The following is a 16,157-nucleotide window of genomic DNA, read 5'->3' on the forward strand; positions in this document are numbered from 1 at the left end:
CGGCTCTCAAGCAACTTTCGGGGTGTGGCCCTCACCATTCAGCCCCCACCTCTTGGCGAGCAGCAGGCCTCAAGCCTCACCCGTCACGATAGGCCCTCATACTGGCAGCAGAGCGCATCTGTCAAATTAAGAGCCGGACTAGTCAGAGATGTGGCTGCAAAGAAGCCACCAGCCAAGCCTTTCCTGCTTTACGATACAGTATGCCACTCGCTTCCAGGCTAGACGGCATCACACAGCCCGCCTGGCCTGAAGCCATCGCTACTCATCATTGGAGCGGCCGCGCTAGATAGCACAATGAGCGCTGCACCTCGGTCAAGCAATACTGTCGCCTACGCCTGGCTCAGCAAAGGCTTAGCCTAATGTAAATAGCGGTCGCAGGCCACCCAGTCAGACTCGAGCGAGGCGGAGTACCGATGGGAAGGAACCCTCTTCAGCCTTCTGAGGGACTTCCCTTTCTCACTTTACAATCAATCTGTTCTATTCCAGCTTGGCTATCCAATCTTCCCCTTCGGCCTCCATCGCATTATCTTACGCGACGACTCTACGTGTAGCTCTGCTTCCTCTCGTACTGATTGAGCATGTGTTAGAAAGGTCCATCACTGCGCGCAGTTGGTGCTTATCGCAAGCCTAGTCAGCCCTAAATCTGAGGATCAGTCGAGACATTCGATTTTCAGCCTGCTCAGGCTCAATCATCCTCGATACAACGAGAACCAGGACCAGAAACCAGTGGAAGGCTTCGCCCTAATGGTCTCAACACGATCTGGGAGCGCTATCTAGCCAACCAGCAAAGCAAAACGGCTACCTTCGGGGGACAATAACTCGTTATCGAGAATGTCCGGTCTTGAGGTAGGTCTACTCTTTTATGCCCCGAAAATTCATCTGCAGGTGTGCGCACGCGACCTCGCCCAAGAATACAAGTCTCCTCTTCTGATTGTTGCTCACAATTAATCAGATCGTCGCAGCAGTGTCTGCTGTTGTTTCCGCGTTCCACGGTGGATCAGAGCTCCTCAAGCTTGTCAAGCAGAAACGCCGCGCTCGTAAAGCCCGCGATCAAGGTCAGCAAGAATGGGAGGAGGAGCAGCTACAAGACTCTCTTATCGCTGGAGAACAGCAGATCGCTCTAAGATATAAGCAAGATCAGAGAGAATTGGGTGACTATGTGCGCGTTGGAGATGGTAAGTTCTACGAATCAGTCTCGTATAGTGGACTTGAGAATTAAGACATGCGCACAGATACCGCTCGGGAACGTCTCTACCATATAGGCTTCATGCTGCAGGCCGAAATAATCAACAGCTTACGGCAAGCCGCTACGAAGTGAGTGTCCAGATGTTTGGCATATCGGGATAGAGCTAACGTTGAGCCTTCAGCGAAGTTTGTGTGCTTAATCTGCATGTCCTCCACGAAGCCTCCATTACGAACCGAAAAGAGACTCTGACAACATTGGACGAGCTGAAACAAAGAATCTACATAGCAAAGCCGATAGTGCGACCGTTGAGGGCGGTCGGTGAGAACTACAAGGACATTTCAAGTGACTCGAGGCATGGCCAGATACGTTCGCTGTCAGATAGCTATCCGACCGCAAGCTTTCCATCGCAGAACGATTTTGGTTATACTGGACATAGTCTGCCCGACTATTGCCGGCCCCAAGATACGTCGAGAGCGTCTCGTCCGGCCTATACCCCTACACAAGCTGCGGAGCCTGTCATTCTAGCTCTGGACAGACTTCGTCCTGAAGACCGCGCATCGATTATGAATGATATCCAGCACATGATTAGCTCTTATCAAGGCGTCAACGTCGAAAACGAGTCAAGACTAGGGAAACCCCACAGGCATAGTGGTGCCCATCCCACTCGCCGAGATACGCTGACCACGCTCAATGACCGAGACGCATATACTGAATCAATGCAAGAGCTGGATAGAAGCCTAAATGAGCGTTCCCATGATTCACCATTGGCTTCCGGTCAAGTGAATACCGTCAGGCCGATAAAGGAGCAGCATGTCTACAATCAACCGCATCCCGCAAGTAGTTCATTTCACCAGACAGGAACGCACACATTACATCCTCGATGGTCTGATACCTCTAGCTCTACGCAGTCTAACACAGCATCTCTTGGCCGCAAAAGCTCCAACTCATCGCAAGGTGAACATGCCCGACCTCCAGTAGCACCATATGATCAAGACGATGAGATTCGTAGTGCTCCACCATACAGCTCTCCCTATATGGCCACAGAAGACAGATATACACCTTCTCCCATTGCACCGCTGGCACCTTTACGCCCTCAATCTCATGCGCCGCTCATCAATACACCCAAGAACAACGCAAATGCACCTACGCGCATGCCTTGGCCTGGATCACAACAGCAACGACATCCTTCCCCTTCACTTTCCCAAACACCATCTGTACCGTATACGCAGCCACAGCAATATCCTGCACCAGCTGAAGGACACCTTGCCGGTCTTAGACAGTTAGTGCACCCTCAGCATTATATGGCACCTGCAACAGAACGCGGCATACCCGGCCAACGTAGCAACAGCAACCCCCAAGCGGCTGCGTATAGTTCTCCAGCAGCAGCCGCTACTTCTTTGATGCCAGTTTCTCCAGCTACAAGCCGACCTCGACATGCTAGTTTTACGCCCTCTGTCGCCTCAACCGACAGCAGCAGCTCTATTCCGATCGGCATCCTTCCAGGCCACCGCATGCGCAACAACTTCAGATCCGATACTATCCAAAGCGGACCAGCAGGTGGTGAAAGAATGATGAACGGCCGCCCTAACAAGGACAACGATTACTGGGGATTTTGTAAGGGTGCCTGGGCTGTCAGAGAAGACCTCAAGAAGGGTATCACAGTCCGCACTCAGCCCTGTGGCTACTACAACACAAAGCAGATTTGGGGGTGTAAGCATTGTACCTTCACGGGCGACGTCTTCACGAAGCCGCACCCCACGAAAAAGAACAAGACTGTCGAGATAGTGGACCCGCGTGTCAAGACTTCCATGTCCGGGATACGGTATCGGTAAGCGTGTCCTTGTTCAAACAGCATGTGAGAAATATGCTGACTTCGTCTCCCACTCTCCAGGTGGATGTTTCTCGCTAAATCACACGTGAAGAAGAAGGCAGCAGAACCTAGCTCAAACGACGACAACTTCGGCTGCCTGCTTTGCTCAGGGCAGGACAAAGTCACGGGCGTTTACGGTGGTGTGGAAACACTTATGAACCATATTGCGCTCACGCACGTGGCGGACATGAGCGAGCAGGCACAAAAGAAAGCCAATTGTATTCTCGGCAGAGTGGCCGGCTTTGACGAAGAGTTCGACATCAACATACCGATCTTCAAGGAGGCGGAGCTTGCTGGCTAAGTACATACAACGGGATTTCGAACTGGAGCTGGGGGGAATGGCGTTGCGGAATTGTGTTCGAGGATACCCTTGCTTTTCGTGTGCTATGTTGTAACATAAAGACCTTCACGGTGATCTATACCGATCTATCATACAAGCAAAGCACTCCGCATCTCTTTATTGTGCAATTTTGATAGAACAGCTTTCTTCGCACAATCTAAAGCATGTGTTTATATCTAGCTTTTTCAGATCAAGTACATGAGGAAGCGCACGATCAGTTCGATTAATCCTGAAGACTAACAGCATCGTTCGTTTACTTCTCCGACTTCGACGGCTCCGACAGCGACGTGCCTGGCCGCCAGTTCTTGTACCGTTCGGCTTCATCCGCAATGGTATGTGGGACGTGTTGCTGCAGCGCCTGCTCAAAATGTCGCATGTAAACTTTCGGCTCGCTATTGGGATCCATTGTGTAATCCGTAATCGCCAACTCGATGGCAACAGCGCATAACCCACTGATATCTGCTCCACTGCTTCCGTCCGTCTTCTTGGCAACAACATCGAGATCGACGTCCTCTGCGAGCGGTCTCTTTCTGGTATGGATTTGCAGGATCTGCTTCCGCGCTTCTTCAGTCGGAAGGCCGATGTGGATATGTGCGTCGAAACGGCCGGTACGGATGAGCGCCGAGTCGAGAATGTCAGGCCGATTGGTCGCGCCGATGATGAACACATCCTTGAGTGCTTCAATACCATCCATCTCGTTCAGCAGCGTTGTAACGACGTTGAGACCGCTATCCTGCGTCTTCTCGCGCGACTTGCCGATGGAGTCGATTTCGTCAAAGAAGATGATGCACGGTTTTGCCGCGCGTGCTCTACGGAATACATCCCGGATAGCTCGCTCGGACTCGCCCACATACATCTTGATGAGTTCAGAGCCTTTGACTGCGAGGAAGTTTTGTTTACTCTCCGTCGCAACGGCTTGTGCGATCAGGGTCTTTGCGCAACCGGGCGGGCCATAGAGTAGAACGCCTTTTCGGGATTGAGGGCCGCCGAATTTGATGTCGAGGTCGGGATACTGGAGATGTGATTAGCTTTGAGCCTGGTTGCAGAGGTAGACGAACACCTAAGGGTGAATTGAATACAGCCGTGGGAGATGTAGAGATGACATAGGACTATAGCTTACCTTGAATGGGCGGATAGTAATGGCTTCAAGCACAGCGCGAACGTGATCAAGACCAGCGATATCTGTCCATCGGACCTTGGGCACCTCTAGAATGCTGTCCTTGAGAACCGTCGGTTGTACCTCTCCGAATACGGCATCAAAATCTTCCTGACAAACATAGTCTGTTTGCTCAAGCTTCTTACCAAAGGTGGTCTTTTCTTCCTCGCTTATCGTCTCATCTATTTGTTGTTCACGTCGGTCTCGGGCGAGAAGACACAGATCGTGAATGTCGCGTCCGACGAAACCGTGTGTGCGCTCTGCCAGCGCTGGGAAGTCAAGGTCTCCAAGTTTGCTCGTAGTGCCCAAAATCTGTCGGAGAATATCTTCTCGCTGAGTGGTGTTGGGTGGAAAGATCTCTAGCTTCGTTTTGAAAGCTGACGGTGATCGAAGTCTGGTGTCAACATCGTATATGCTACGTGCTGCTGCTGCCACGACCACTTGGCTACCACCTAGCTTGGCCAATTCAAACCGCAGCTTATTCACGAGCGTCTCAGCTTTTTCGAGAAATCTGTCGAGGTTATCCATGATGATTAAGCTCGGTTGGTTGTCACGAGCGTCCTCAAAAACATCGGATATTGCCTTGGCTTGTCCTTTTGGATGCGTGTCTGGATCTACTCGGTAAACTTCTTGCCATGGGCATTCCGCTAGCCGTTCTAGTAGAAGACTTTTGCCTGTACCCTCGGGGCCGTGTAGTAAGAAAGAAGTAGGTCCACAAAGGCGTACGTCGCGTTGATGAGGTAGAGTGTTTGTGAGGTAAGAGAGGCGTCTGTTCATCGTAGTGATGTGAGCAGAAAGTCCACCGATGCCATCACCCCTTACCTGGAGAATCTGCTTAGAAGCTCTCGGGGTCTGCTGAGTAGGGATATCACCCGTGGTAGTGACTTCAGTAGTAAGTTCGTCGAAGTATGTCGCGTACTTCTCAGTTGGTAGCGGATCAATGTTCTGCACGGTGACACGCAACTTCTGGCTCTTCTGCTTGAAGCCTTTTTGTTGAACTGGAAAGCTGCATCCCGGAAGAATAATGTCAGAGTCCACTGCTACATAGCTGTCAGAAACAGTAGCCAAGTATGATCGTTGACCTACCTAAAGTGTGTCGTAGCCAATACAAAAGTTGCTCATTCGAGCTGAACTTCGCAGTTTGATTTGGTGCGTCTGCGAGACTTATCTCTATGGATTTGAGAGGCTTCCAGGAGTCTACCTTCTCGATGAAGACGGGATCGTTAAGCGAGAGGTCGTATTGCTCTCGCAGAAGATCAGACACCTTGGCGATTGGCTTGTTGCCAGGATTTGTCTGCGAGGCTAGCCAGGCCACTCCATAGCCTTTGAAACCGGCAGCAGTACTCAGCCGTACACAATCGCCATTAACAAGCCCCAACGTTTTCAGCTCTTTCTGTGATAAATGAATACGGAAGGCGCCGCCCTCGAGTGCGTTACTGGGAATGCTCGGAGGATTGCGCTCCAGAGGGCGCAGAGTGTAAGATGTTGCCGGGCTCATATTGTCACCGCGCACTGCAGCAAATGTCAAGACGGGTGGTGAAAATCTCGGAAGTGCTTTGGGTGCGCCGTTGGTGTGACTCACGTCACGTGTGTACTGGAGGCTTCAACTTTGGAAGTCTCTAATTAGCATGCGAATTCATCTCCACCTGTACCTAGGTACCATTGCCTCTTAGCGCAGCATTGTCAGGGCCCTTCAATGCAGCCCAATGTGGTGAAGGATGCTGGGTGACTAAGCGACCGGGGAGCTAGACCGGATGGGTGTGCTAGCGCGGGCCCATTCCGAAGCTTTTCTGAGTATCGCGCTCGAGAGAGGGTAGCTTGCCATGTTACGAAGCCGTGCAATTTATGCCACCGCCGCGCCTTCCTCGACATCTTCGGCCATGTCATCCTTCGGGGACCGCGTACCAGATTCGCTGCGCCCACAGGACGACGCCCGCACCATCCTCGACCGTCGGCGATGAATCCCCGCAAACCACCACTGCCGACAGCCACACAACAGAGAAGGAAAGCTGGTTGAACGGGGGCTTGATCAGACTTGTACCCTGGACCCGGACTACACCGTCTACCAAATCGCAACCGCCATCGCCGCCGCAATCGCAAGCCCAGAACCGTCCTACGTCCGAATTGAATGAAGAGGGAAAGGGCATATCCGAAGCACAGACATATGACACTGGTGCTGTGGTGATCAGGAAGACTACTGAATCGCTGGCGCAGCGCCAGCGAAGGATATTGCATTCACATTCGGGAACACGCCCACAGGACAAGCACACAGGGAAGGCGGACAGTCCAGATCAAGATTTTGAGTCCGCGAGGAAGGCCGAACATACTGTGGAGAGACGCTTGGGCCAGCCAGCTGTTGTAAGGAAGGTTCTGGCCTTACCTGTGTCTCCCGAAACAAGAGAACGTGAACGGAAACACCAAGACCCTATACGCAAAGATCAGCGTAGGCAGAATCCGACCACAAGTAACCAGAAGGAGGTCGCTACAACTCTTCGAGATGACGATACTATAGTCATACGTCAGCAGCTCCAGGGCCTGTTCGAGCAAGTCAAAGCCCTCCAGGCCGCATTAGAAACAAAGATTGCGCTGGGACAGCTGCCGTCTTCGCCCCCCAGGGAACAGGACATACCGACTGCGGCACCTGTTATACCCCGGAACGATGCATACCCTTCCACCCCGATACAGTCGTTACTAGGAAATGCTTCAATGAGCGGCGATCCGGTTTCTTTCCGTCATTCTGATACTTCCTATCCGAAGACCCTGTCTCGCACACTTGAGTATAGCCAGAAAGCCCTCCGTAAGTCGGTCTACACATTAGGCAGTGTGGCTACAGAGCTAGAAACAGCACGCTCTCTAGCAGTGGCCCCAGTTATCCGACATGCTCGTGACTGCATACGCGTATTGGATGAAGACGCAGCAATCGAGGGTGACTTTGAGCTTAAGCAGGCTCTAAGAGCGTCATACAGGAATTGGGAATTGCTCCACGCGGAACAAAGACACTCTGCTCGCGTGAATGGGCGACCGGATCTACTCTTGAAGCTACACGTCAGCGACATAAGAGCAACGTCATCCAAGATTGGCAGTAGTGTGAAAGAGCTGAAAAAAGACCTTGCTCGTATTTCACCAACCACGCCAAGAGCGCCGAAACCAGTACTCCCGTCGGTGGAAGAGTATCGCCGGCAAGCCCGCGAACATGCCGAAAACGTGAAGAAATTCCCAAGAGGCTCTGATCTAAAAAGCTCAGAGAAGAAGATTGACAGCGAGAGGTTGACGCGAAGGATTCATACACAGTCACGCCTAATGAAGTCGTCAGACGGCTTGAGCGCCACTACTGAAGACGGTGACGGAAAGAGTACAACGACCGAGCAATCTATGAGGACATCGCCGCTTTTGCAGCAGAAGCCAGAGGTTAGCCCATCCACTACTGCCAATCTATCACCAAAACCAACACGGGGTACCGCCGAAATGAGGGAGCAATCGCTTCTTGAAGAACTCTTCCCGGAGGCAAGCACTACTCTGCAACCTCGTCAGCCCGAGCAAAGCAATAGGTATCCCAAGCTCAACCTCCCGGACTCAACGCCTATCGTTCGTCGGGAAGTTTACGACCCTACTCCGTCACTCAAAGAGCAAGTGGTCAACTCGTTGCGCAAGCAGGGGGAACAAATTACCGTTCTTCAACTCACGAACTGTAGCATTGAGCTGACTGAAGCCGACTTCCGTCGCATCATACCAAAGAGCAAGCACATTGAGGGTTGGCATCGAGATGGCGATCTTTATAAGATTGTGCCTGGTCGTGACCCGCTGAGTCTAGAGCGACTGCCCTTCTACTACTTACTTTTCAAGAACGCAGAGGCAGCCCTCGCGTATCAGAAGAATGCTTCGAGATTGCACAAGCTGAGCGCTCTCCACCAGCCCGCGAGTATCTTTTCCGCTATTCCACCCCCTAGAGGGTTCCTCGAAGAGGGTGAAGATATCACAGCTGCCATCTCATCCTACAATCTTCTACCCGCACATCACCCCATGAGTCTCAATGTTCTCATGCAGCCCTATAACCCCGTACTGCGTACGTTGGTGGAGAGAGGCGGCTACCAACCCATCGCGCCCTCGGTCGACGAGAAGGGAAACCCTGTATGGAGGGTGCTCATGCATATCGAAGGCTACGAGCCCAGCACGTCGGACCTTTTCAAAATCTTCTCTCGCGATGCCTACAAGCATGGCATGACTCTTCCCCTGCGCAACGAGTCGCAGACATCGATTCACCGTCTTCGCGACGTGATTAATCTGAAGACGTCGTCCAAGGCCGTCTCGTCGAATCGGCCTCGCGCATATGGCACCTTTGAAAAGCCAGCGAATCCAGATTTGGAGACGACGTACGATGACCCGGCGATTCAGAGCATGCTATCTGGTGCAAACGAAGACAGCCCCAGCCAAACGAATCAGCTAGTCATGAACCGCGTATACAATCGATGGGTGCTGGATTTTGAAGACGAAGACACCGCTCGCAGATGGAGTGTGAGGTGGCATCGCAGAGTACTGCCTGAATTGAGCCATACCAGGGGCGCGTGGAAAGACAGCGAGGAGGCGAGGATTTGCAACACTGAACTTTTGTGGTGATGCAATAGATGTATGATAGTCTGTATATGTAATGATGAGTTTGCCTAAAGATACAATCTAACTGTCTGCTACGTTGTGGTGTGAAACACCGGGTATCATAATGCCGTATCTCGTGCGCTCGTTCCTCATGTCAAGCCTATGAAAGTGCTACGAGCTCATGCCGGCGGCAGTGAGGAAGGCCGGACTCCAGTATTCGTTCTCCCCGGCTTGTGTGTCGACCCAGACCAGACTGTCTGCCATGAGGTCCTCAACCACAGCATGGGCTCGAGGCCTCTCCCAGTTGAGATTCAGCTGCAACATGGATACTGTGACGTAGCCAAGAACCTGTATGGCTTCGAGTACCGTGCTCTGGTCGGTATTCAACTCCTTGGGTACGCTTCTTATCAAGCTTCTGTGCCCAATCTTCATGATGGAGAAGCAGGATCCGAGCGGAGCGAGCGAGTCCACGGCGCGCTTGATGTCGTCATCGCTGACTTCCATGCTCCCGCCTATGCGCTGGGATTTGGATATGCGGGCTTTGAGATCCGAGACGCTGATGAGCCCGCCGTTCTCTGATCTCGTGGCCCGGCACTCTTCCACAATCAAGACGCCCAGGTTGAAGTAGAAGTCATTCACACTCCCGCCCAGCAGTTGTGCCCAGATGCTCTCCCCGCCGGCGCCACTTGGCTTGCCATCTTTATTGTCCCGGTGGTACGAGGAAGCGAGGAAGTCGATGTTCAGCGCTGAGCACATGCGCGCGAACTCGGCGCGGAAAGCAGGGTTGGCGCGAATGTCCTTGGAGTGGGTGACGGCGAAGTTGTGGAGGAGCGACTGGAAGACGGACAGCTGGGTCGAGAGGGAGTCGGCATTGCGGGTTCGCAGCGTGGCGCCGTGCGACGTGTAGTGGTGGTTCTGCAGGCCGCGCGAGGAGAGCGACGAGAGGCCGGGGGTGCGGCGACGGTCCATGGCGGCGGTTGTGCGCGTGCGTCTTCAGTGCGTCGTCTGTCGGATGGCTCGGACGGATGCTTCTGCAGGTAACATGAAGAGCGTGGGCTTATGTCACCTGCAACTGCTCCCTTGCGTGCGCGCTGGTCTCGGGGAGTGGGTGAGGGTTTCACTGCTGGCAGTGGTCGGGCCGGGCGGGGTAGGGCGATGAGATATCGTCGAGGTTGCACCTTGCCCAGGCAGATGGCGTCTAGACAACAAGATGGCTGCCACGACGGCTTCTTGTCAAGGGACACCCATCAATCAGATGGTTCCCTCGAGCACAAGTGGAGAGTCGGGATGAGATCGCCATCCCGAGCCGAGCCTCGTACTAACTCGATGACGCATGGCGTGTGTTTCGGGGAGATATCGGTCACTCTTTACCGGTACATGGCATCAGATGTCGACAAGCTCCCCCGATAGCTACTCATGCGGCGAAACAATCTTAAGCGCTGGGGCGACGCGTCCGTTCGACCTCTACTCCTTCCTGACCACTTTCAGCGCCTGCGTTCTTCCCTTGGTTGCGTTCATTGCCTGGACCCTGCATCAGAGCTAGGCTGCCGCGCTCACGTGTTTTAATATTTTCGCGTCTTGCCTTTCCTGGAATTAATGATACCCCATTTCTCACCTGCTCGAGTAGAGCTTTGCGAACAACCTATTCTCAAAATTCTCCGACATTCCTGGTTCGAGGAAATCTTCCGCCCTAGGATGGACCCGTCAATAATCAACAACTGCGTACTGCTGCTGAATCTGCCCCCCAAGGCACTTGCCGGCATCGACCTCCTGTCCTTCACTTCATCACCACGTTTTCGAGGAGTCAAAAACATTCCACCAGGCCTGCATTTCGTTTTCACCGCAAGCGACAGCACTTTGTCTGTGAGGCACGGCGCCTGGTTCTACGTCACCCCCGGCGTAGGCTCGCCGCAAGTCTTCGTTAAGAAATGGGACGAGAGCACCGAAGACCTCGTAGCCGAAACCTCGCAGACCGAAGTCCTGAGACACAAGGCGAACCTGGGAAGCATATGGAAAGATGGCCTGACACCTTATCGACAAAGCGTCCAGGAAGGGGACTCTGGTGCTGAAGAAGGCTGGTCTGAGGAATCTACCGACTGGAGCAAGCTTACATCGCAAGTCACACCCACGATGCTATCGAGGATATGTGGCCTGAATCCGGATCACTGGAACTTGACATCCGCATCATCCGCCCCACAAGACCTGGACGAAATACCCGGCCTAGAGAATAGTAACAGCATGCTACATCCGGAGAAGGAGCTACGGTTCCTGCCCATCGACCTGAAAAAGACTTGGAGAGAAGGTGCGACCGGGAGGGAACGCACAGAAGCCGCGCAAGACCGATCCTGGTTTCTGGGAGATCTCATCGACAACCACTGCCAGGCGAGTGATCTACGTGGACGAGAGGACGAAATCTTGGGCGAGCTGCAGTTTACTTTCCTTATGGTCTTGACCCTCAACAACAACTCCTGTCTCGAACAGTGGAAGCGGCTCCTGCGCCTTTTACTCACATGTCGACAAGCCGTCAAACAGCGATCGCGCCTGTTCCTCGATTTCTTGCGATGCCTGCGGATACAGCTTGGCCATTGCGCTAATATAGAAGGCGACTTGTTCGACATGAATGATGTTGGCGGAGGCTTCTTGAAGCCGCTCTTCGGCCAATTCCGCAAAGCTCTCGACGATTTCGACGGAAAGTGGAAAGCTGACTTGGTAGATGAGCTAGAGGATCTGCAAGAATATATGCAGAAAGAGTTCGGATGGGAACCAGAGGGCTCTTATCTAAAGCGCGGTATGCTGGAATTAGAGGATGGTGAAAGAGTAGAGATGGAAGTCAATGGTGCAGACGCTGATGAGGAGCTTGGCGACTACGCTCCTACCGTCGTCGACCTGACCCCAGAACAGCAAAGACTGCTGAACCGGAGCGATGTCGGTCATGCAAAGCCAACGAACGGCGACGTTGATTCAGAGTCAGAAGACGACGTCGATCTAGACGATATGGATACGAGATACTGAAGCCATGAAAAGGCCGTGCATAACCGGTGAAATTGAACCAGTCTGCCCACCCGCTCAGCTCACCGGTTCCGTCTCCGCACACCTGGTCTCGTCACGTCTCGGTTGGTCGAATCAACAAACCTTGCGGCGGCACAGCGGTGCAAAAATAGGTATCTGCAGGAACGGGCAGCCCCTAGTCGCTAGTAGATATCCTGTAACCACGTGCTGATCGCGGTTATCTGCACAGCCTTACACCTAATGTCAAATGCCATCATACTTCTGCGCAATGTCTAGTTCGAGATGTAATGTGATGTAGCCAAGACGACGTGGCAACAACACATGCCGATGCCCGTTATGGTGCGGCGTGTCAGCCAGGCGTTCAGCGCAAGGCTTTGCATAACATGAGAATAGTATAGATTTTGGCCCCCAAGTTCAGGACTGCGTCAAACCGCTTCGGGAAATTACAGCCTTGGCTCGCTATTCCCTGGCACGCTACTCGCACCCTTCATCGCCAACGCCCTTCGCCCCATCACCAATGCGGGCAGCTGAGGCTGAAGCGCCTCCAAGTCCTGCATACAGTCATGCTACGTGTACGAGCTTCGGATCGCTCATTGGCCTCGTCAAGCAGCTAAGAGCCTTACGCGGAGTGAACGGCGAGTGATCATCACGCGAAATGAAGGCTGTGCTTGCGATACCCGGTTTGAGCCCCCCTTGGCCGTGGACCCAAGCGATGGTGGAACGCCTAAAGGCTTCAATAAAAGCCACGTCCAATCTCACATGTTGTGGTAAACGCCGCTGTATAACGCCCAACTCTTTTTGCTGCATTCATACTACCGAAACGCAAAACAGTATTCCACAGGCTTCGACGATATAAACCTTCACAATGGAGAAGCAAAATGGTTAGTAATTGCCCTCCGACTGTTGTGTATGAATTCTACGCGATTCAATGCGACTCAAGAACTATGCCGTTATGAAGCGCATAGTCCTTTGAATGACTACGCCGCCTGGCCTTCAATTTCCCTATCCCAAATACCATGACTATCTTGCTGACAGTCTTAAAGTGCCCATGCAGCAATACCCTCAGTCGCCAGACGCGACCGGTCAACCACCCATCTACCACCAAGATCCCAACGCACAATACCAGCAGCAACCAGCCATGTATACACAACAGCCCCAAGACCACCCCACTGGCTCGCCGGCGCCTCAGCATCCACAAGGCGCATACGTGCAACCTGACCACGCTGGCGCCCAGCCTGGCATGCCTCCCCAACAACAAAGCGGAGCCGTCTACCAGAACGCCACACCAATCGCGAACCTGAACCGTGGACCTGCGCCTACAGATTGCCCTGCATGCAGACAGCGTGCCATGACCAACGTCGCTTTCGAGACGGGAAACTCAACGCACGCCTGGGCTCTCGGTCTTTGCTGCCTCTGCTGCTTGGGATGCATTCCTTATGTGATGAACTCGCTCAAGGATGTCCAGCACAAGTGCGGTCGCTGTGGCGTGCTTCTTGCGACTTGGCACCGTAGCGGAAGCACCGAGGTTCACATCCACTCTTAGATCATGTTTTAATCGTGCTGGGAGTTGAATGCACATAGAGAGGGGAAGGAGGTGCGCGATGGTTTGAGGCGGATGATACCCAGGGGGAGAACAGGGCGTTGAAGCAATCGGGTGCAGGGCGGGTCAACCAGCCCTGATTTTGTCTGTTATCATGAGGAGTTTTGCGCAACAAGTTTCTTTATAGTACCCGCTTTGATAGAATCCGAAGAGAACATGCAGTCTGTACCTGATTTCTCGTTGACCGTGACAACGCGTATTTGAGTGAAGCCAACGATCCGGCGCGCTAACCCGAGAGATACTCGTTCAAGAACAATAGTTCTTGCAAGTTGCACCCAGCAAAAGTAACTTTGCCGTATGGTGCATGATTTAACTGATATGCTGATGGGATGCGATGTGTCGTGAGCAGAATGCTCACCCCATCGAGATGAGTGTATCCCTCCGAAATGCATGCATCTGACGTCACCAACGGTCATCGCGCATCGACGCACATGGGAAACCAGAACATGCAGGCTACGCAACACCATCGGCAGCGCCACACATCGTGAAGAATCGAAAGCAGATCCGGCACCAAAATGCCGCGAAAGCCACTTTCCTGACATCACCGCCACCAGATCAGCCACACAAAAGCCACCGCTAGCGAAACCAAGCTTTGGCTACATGCACCAAGCTTTTGGCAGGTTCCAAGATTCCTTGTGTCAGCCCGCTTAATCGCGTTAAGATCGCCATGCCCTCCACATCACCATGCCGCCAGCCGTCCAGATCGAGAGTAACGGCAGGGTTAGCAACCGGTTTGTGGCTGGTAGTTTACCAATGCAGTGGCAGAGATGCGAAAATGATGTCGTTTGACAGAGTGCGTGGCCGTGTGACGCTTTGTAGTGTGGAAATTGGCTTTGGGATATAAGACTCGCATTACAAGCCTTTCTATCGAGTTTCCACAAGGCCTATCCCTCTTCTTTTCTCACCTTGACCGCTCAGTTGGACCGCTAAGTGCAGGTGCTGTTGGCTTTGCTGGCACGCTACGTCGTTTGTTGCGTGACCCCTTCCGGAACAGACAATCACAACAAAGACAACAATACGTCATCAGCACGCGGTATAGATACCTCGAATCCAGCACTTCAACGGATCAACATCGAACCCACTTCCAACAAAATGGGGTTCTTCAACAAGCGCAACACGACGCCCGTCGCCGCAGACACCACAACGGCAACCGGTGCTCACGAGAAGCGCGCCAGGCCTAGACGTGCTTCCAAGGGCGGCTCGTCCTCCTACAACAGCAGGCCTGGCTTCGGATCATGGATCAAGGCTACCTGGCTCGACATCCTTACCATGGCCCTCATGGGCGCTGTCGGTCTCGGTGTATACTTCGCTGATCCAGCCCCAAGCCGCAGCTTCCCCATCATCTTCCAAGATGGAGAGATTGTCTACCCGCAATTCGCTTACCCTATGCGGAACGAAATTGTTCCCATTTGGGCTGCCGCGCTCATGGCGTTCTTCATCCCCTTTGCTGTGTTCCTGATCGTGCAGATCCGCGCTCGCAGCTTCTGGGACCTGAACAATGCTACCATCGGACTTCTCTACGCTTTGATCACCGCGGCTGTTTTCCAGGTCTTCATCAAGTGGCTCATTGGAGGTCTTCGTCCTCACTTCCTTGCCGTCTGCAAGCCTGTCATCCCTGCCAACATCCTTGACACTGTCGGCGCCAACGACAACGGTGTCGAAGCCGGTAGCGCCTATGGCAACGTCGCAAATGGGTACCGTCAGATCATGTTCGACCGTAGCATCTGCACAGGTGACAGGAAAGAGATCAACGACAGTCTTGAGTCTATGCCTTCCGGCCACACCACGGCTGCGTTCGCTGGTTTCGTCTACCTGTACCTGTACCTCAACGCCAAGTTGAAGGTCTTTTCCAACCATCACCCGGCTATGTGGAAGCTCGTCGCTCTCTACGCACCCATTCTTGGAGCTTGCTTGATCGGAGGTGCTCTTACTATCGACGAGTACCACAACTGGGTACGTCTTCACGATTCTCACCTTATACTTTAGAACAACTACTAACAAACCTTTAGTACGATATCCTCGCCGGAGCGGTCATCGGCACTCTGATGGCTTTCAGCGCCTACCGCATGGCCTATGCCTCCGTCTGGGACTTCCGTTTCAACCACATCCCTCTCATGCGCCATGCTCCTTTTGTCTACGGCGCCGGTCCAAGCTCTTTCGATGGCTTCCACGACACCGTCTTCACTCGCAAGGCTGGATGGGGTACAATTGAGGGAACCAGCTGGGGCGGCGCACCCTTCGATGCCGCAGATGGTCCTAGGGGTACCATGATGCCGCATCCTGACGGGCCTGCTCACGGCCACCACGGCAGCGCCTCGAGCCGCGTGCAGAGGAAGCCCGTTGGTGCTGATAGGCATGGTGAGCAGATGGTCTAAGCAGCTTAGACTAACGATCTTCTGGGCTATA

General features: G+C 53.2%; 8 protein-coding genes across 8 annotated transcripts; 6 read left to right on the forward strand and 2 right to left on the reverse strand.

Annotated features, from left to right (window-relative positions):
* Positions 1-831: 831 nt before the first annotated feature.
* J4E86_003506 (uncharacterized protein) lies at positions 832-1,219 on the forward strand (the record flags this gene model as incomplete). Its single annotated transcript, XM_051444059.1, has 2 exons — positions 832-846; positions 953-1,219. The coding sequence occupies 2 exons, from the start codon at positions 832-834 to the stop codon at positions 1,217-1,219; spliced, it is 282 nt and encodes a 93-aa protein (XP_051305554.1).
* Positions 1,220-2,697: 1,478 nt separating this feature from the next.
* On the forward strand, positions 2,698-3,357 carry J4E86_003507 (uncharacterized protein; the record flags this gene model as incomplete). The annotated part of the gene is made up of 2 exons (XM_051444060.1): positions 2,698-3,014; positions 3,078-3,357. 2 exons carry the CDS (start codon positions 2,698-2,700, stop codon positions 3,355-3,357), a joined length of 597 nt encoding a protein of 198 aa, XP_051305555.1.
* A 292-nt stretch (positions 3,358-3,649) lies between these two features.
* J4E86_003508 (uncharacterized protein) lies at positions 3,650-6,050 on the reverse strand (the record flags this gene model as incomplete). Its single annotated transcript, XM_051444061.1, has 3 exons — positions 3,650-4,408; positions 4,517-5,589; positions 5,639-6,050. 3 exons carry the CDS (start codon positions 6,048-6,050, stop codon positions 3,650-3,652), a joined length of 2,244 nt encoding a protein of 747 aa, XP_051305556.1.
* Positions 6,051-6,432: 382 nt separating this feature from the next.
* On the forward strand, positions 6,433-9,166 carry J4E86_003509 (uncharacterized protein; the record flags this gene model as incomplete). Its single annotated transcript, XM_051444062.1, has 2 exons — positions 6,433-6,502; positions 6,552-9,166. 2 exons carry the CDS (start codon positions 6,433-6,435, stop codon positions 9,164-9,166), a joined length of 2,685 nt encoding a protein of 894 aa, XP_051305557.1.
* A 147-nt stretch (positions 9,167-9,313) lies between these two features.
* Positions 9,314-10,111, reverse strand: J4E86_003510 (uncharacterized protein; the record flags this gene model as incomplete). Its single annotated transcript, XM_051444063.1, has 1 exon — positions 9,314-10,111. One exon carries the CDS (start codon positions 10,109-10,111, stop codon positions 9,314-9,316), a length of 798 nt encoding a protein of 265 aa, XP_051305558.1.
* Positions 10,112-10,837: 726 nt separating this feature from the next.
* Positions 10,838-12,154, forward strand: J4E86_003511 (uncharacterized protein; the record flags this gene model as incomplete). The annotated part of the gene is made up of 1 exon (XM_051444064.1): positions 10,838-12,154. The coding sequence occupies one exon, from the start codon at positions 10,838-10,840 to the stop codon at positions 12,152-12,154; it is 1,317 nt and encodes a 438-aa protein (XP_051305559.1).
* Positions 12,155-13,016: 862 nt separating this feature from the next.
* Positions 13,017-13,694, forward strand: J4E86_003512 (uncharacterized protein; the record flags this gene model as incomplete). Its single annotated transcript, XM_051444065.1, has 2 exons — positions 13,017-13,032; positions 13,195-13,694. The coding sequence occupies 2 exons, from the start codon at positions 13,017-13,019 to the stop codon at positions 13,692-13,694; spliced, it is 516 nt and encodes a 171-aa protein (XP_051305560.1).
* A 1,149-nt stretch (positions 13,695-14,843) lies between these two features.
* J4E86_003513 (uncharacterized protein) lies at positions 14,844-16,126 on the forward strand (the record flags this gene model as incomplete). Its single annotated transcript, XM_051444066.1, has 2 exons — positions 14,844-15,704; positions 15,761-16,126. The coding sequence occupies 2 exons, from the start codon at positions 14,844-14,846 to the stop codon at positions 16,124-16,126; spliced, it is 1,227 nt and encodes a 408-aa protein (XP_051305561.1).
* Between the last annotated feature and the right edge of the window lie 31 nt (positions 16,127-16,157).

This window comes from Alternaria arbusti (genome assembly GCF_024043155.1).
Source record: "Alternaria arbusti strain BMP 1465 chromosome Unknown scaffold_3, whole genome shotgun sequence".
NCBI lineage: Eukaryota > Fungi > Ascomycota > Dothideomycetes > Pleosporales > Pleosporaceae > Alternaria > Alternaria arbusti.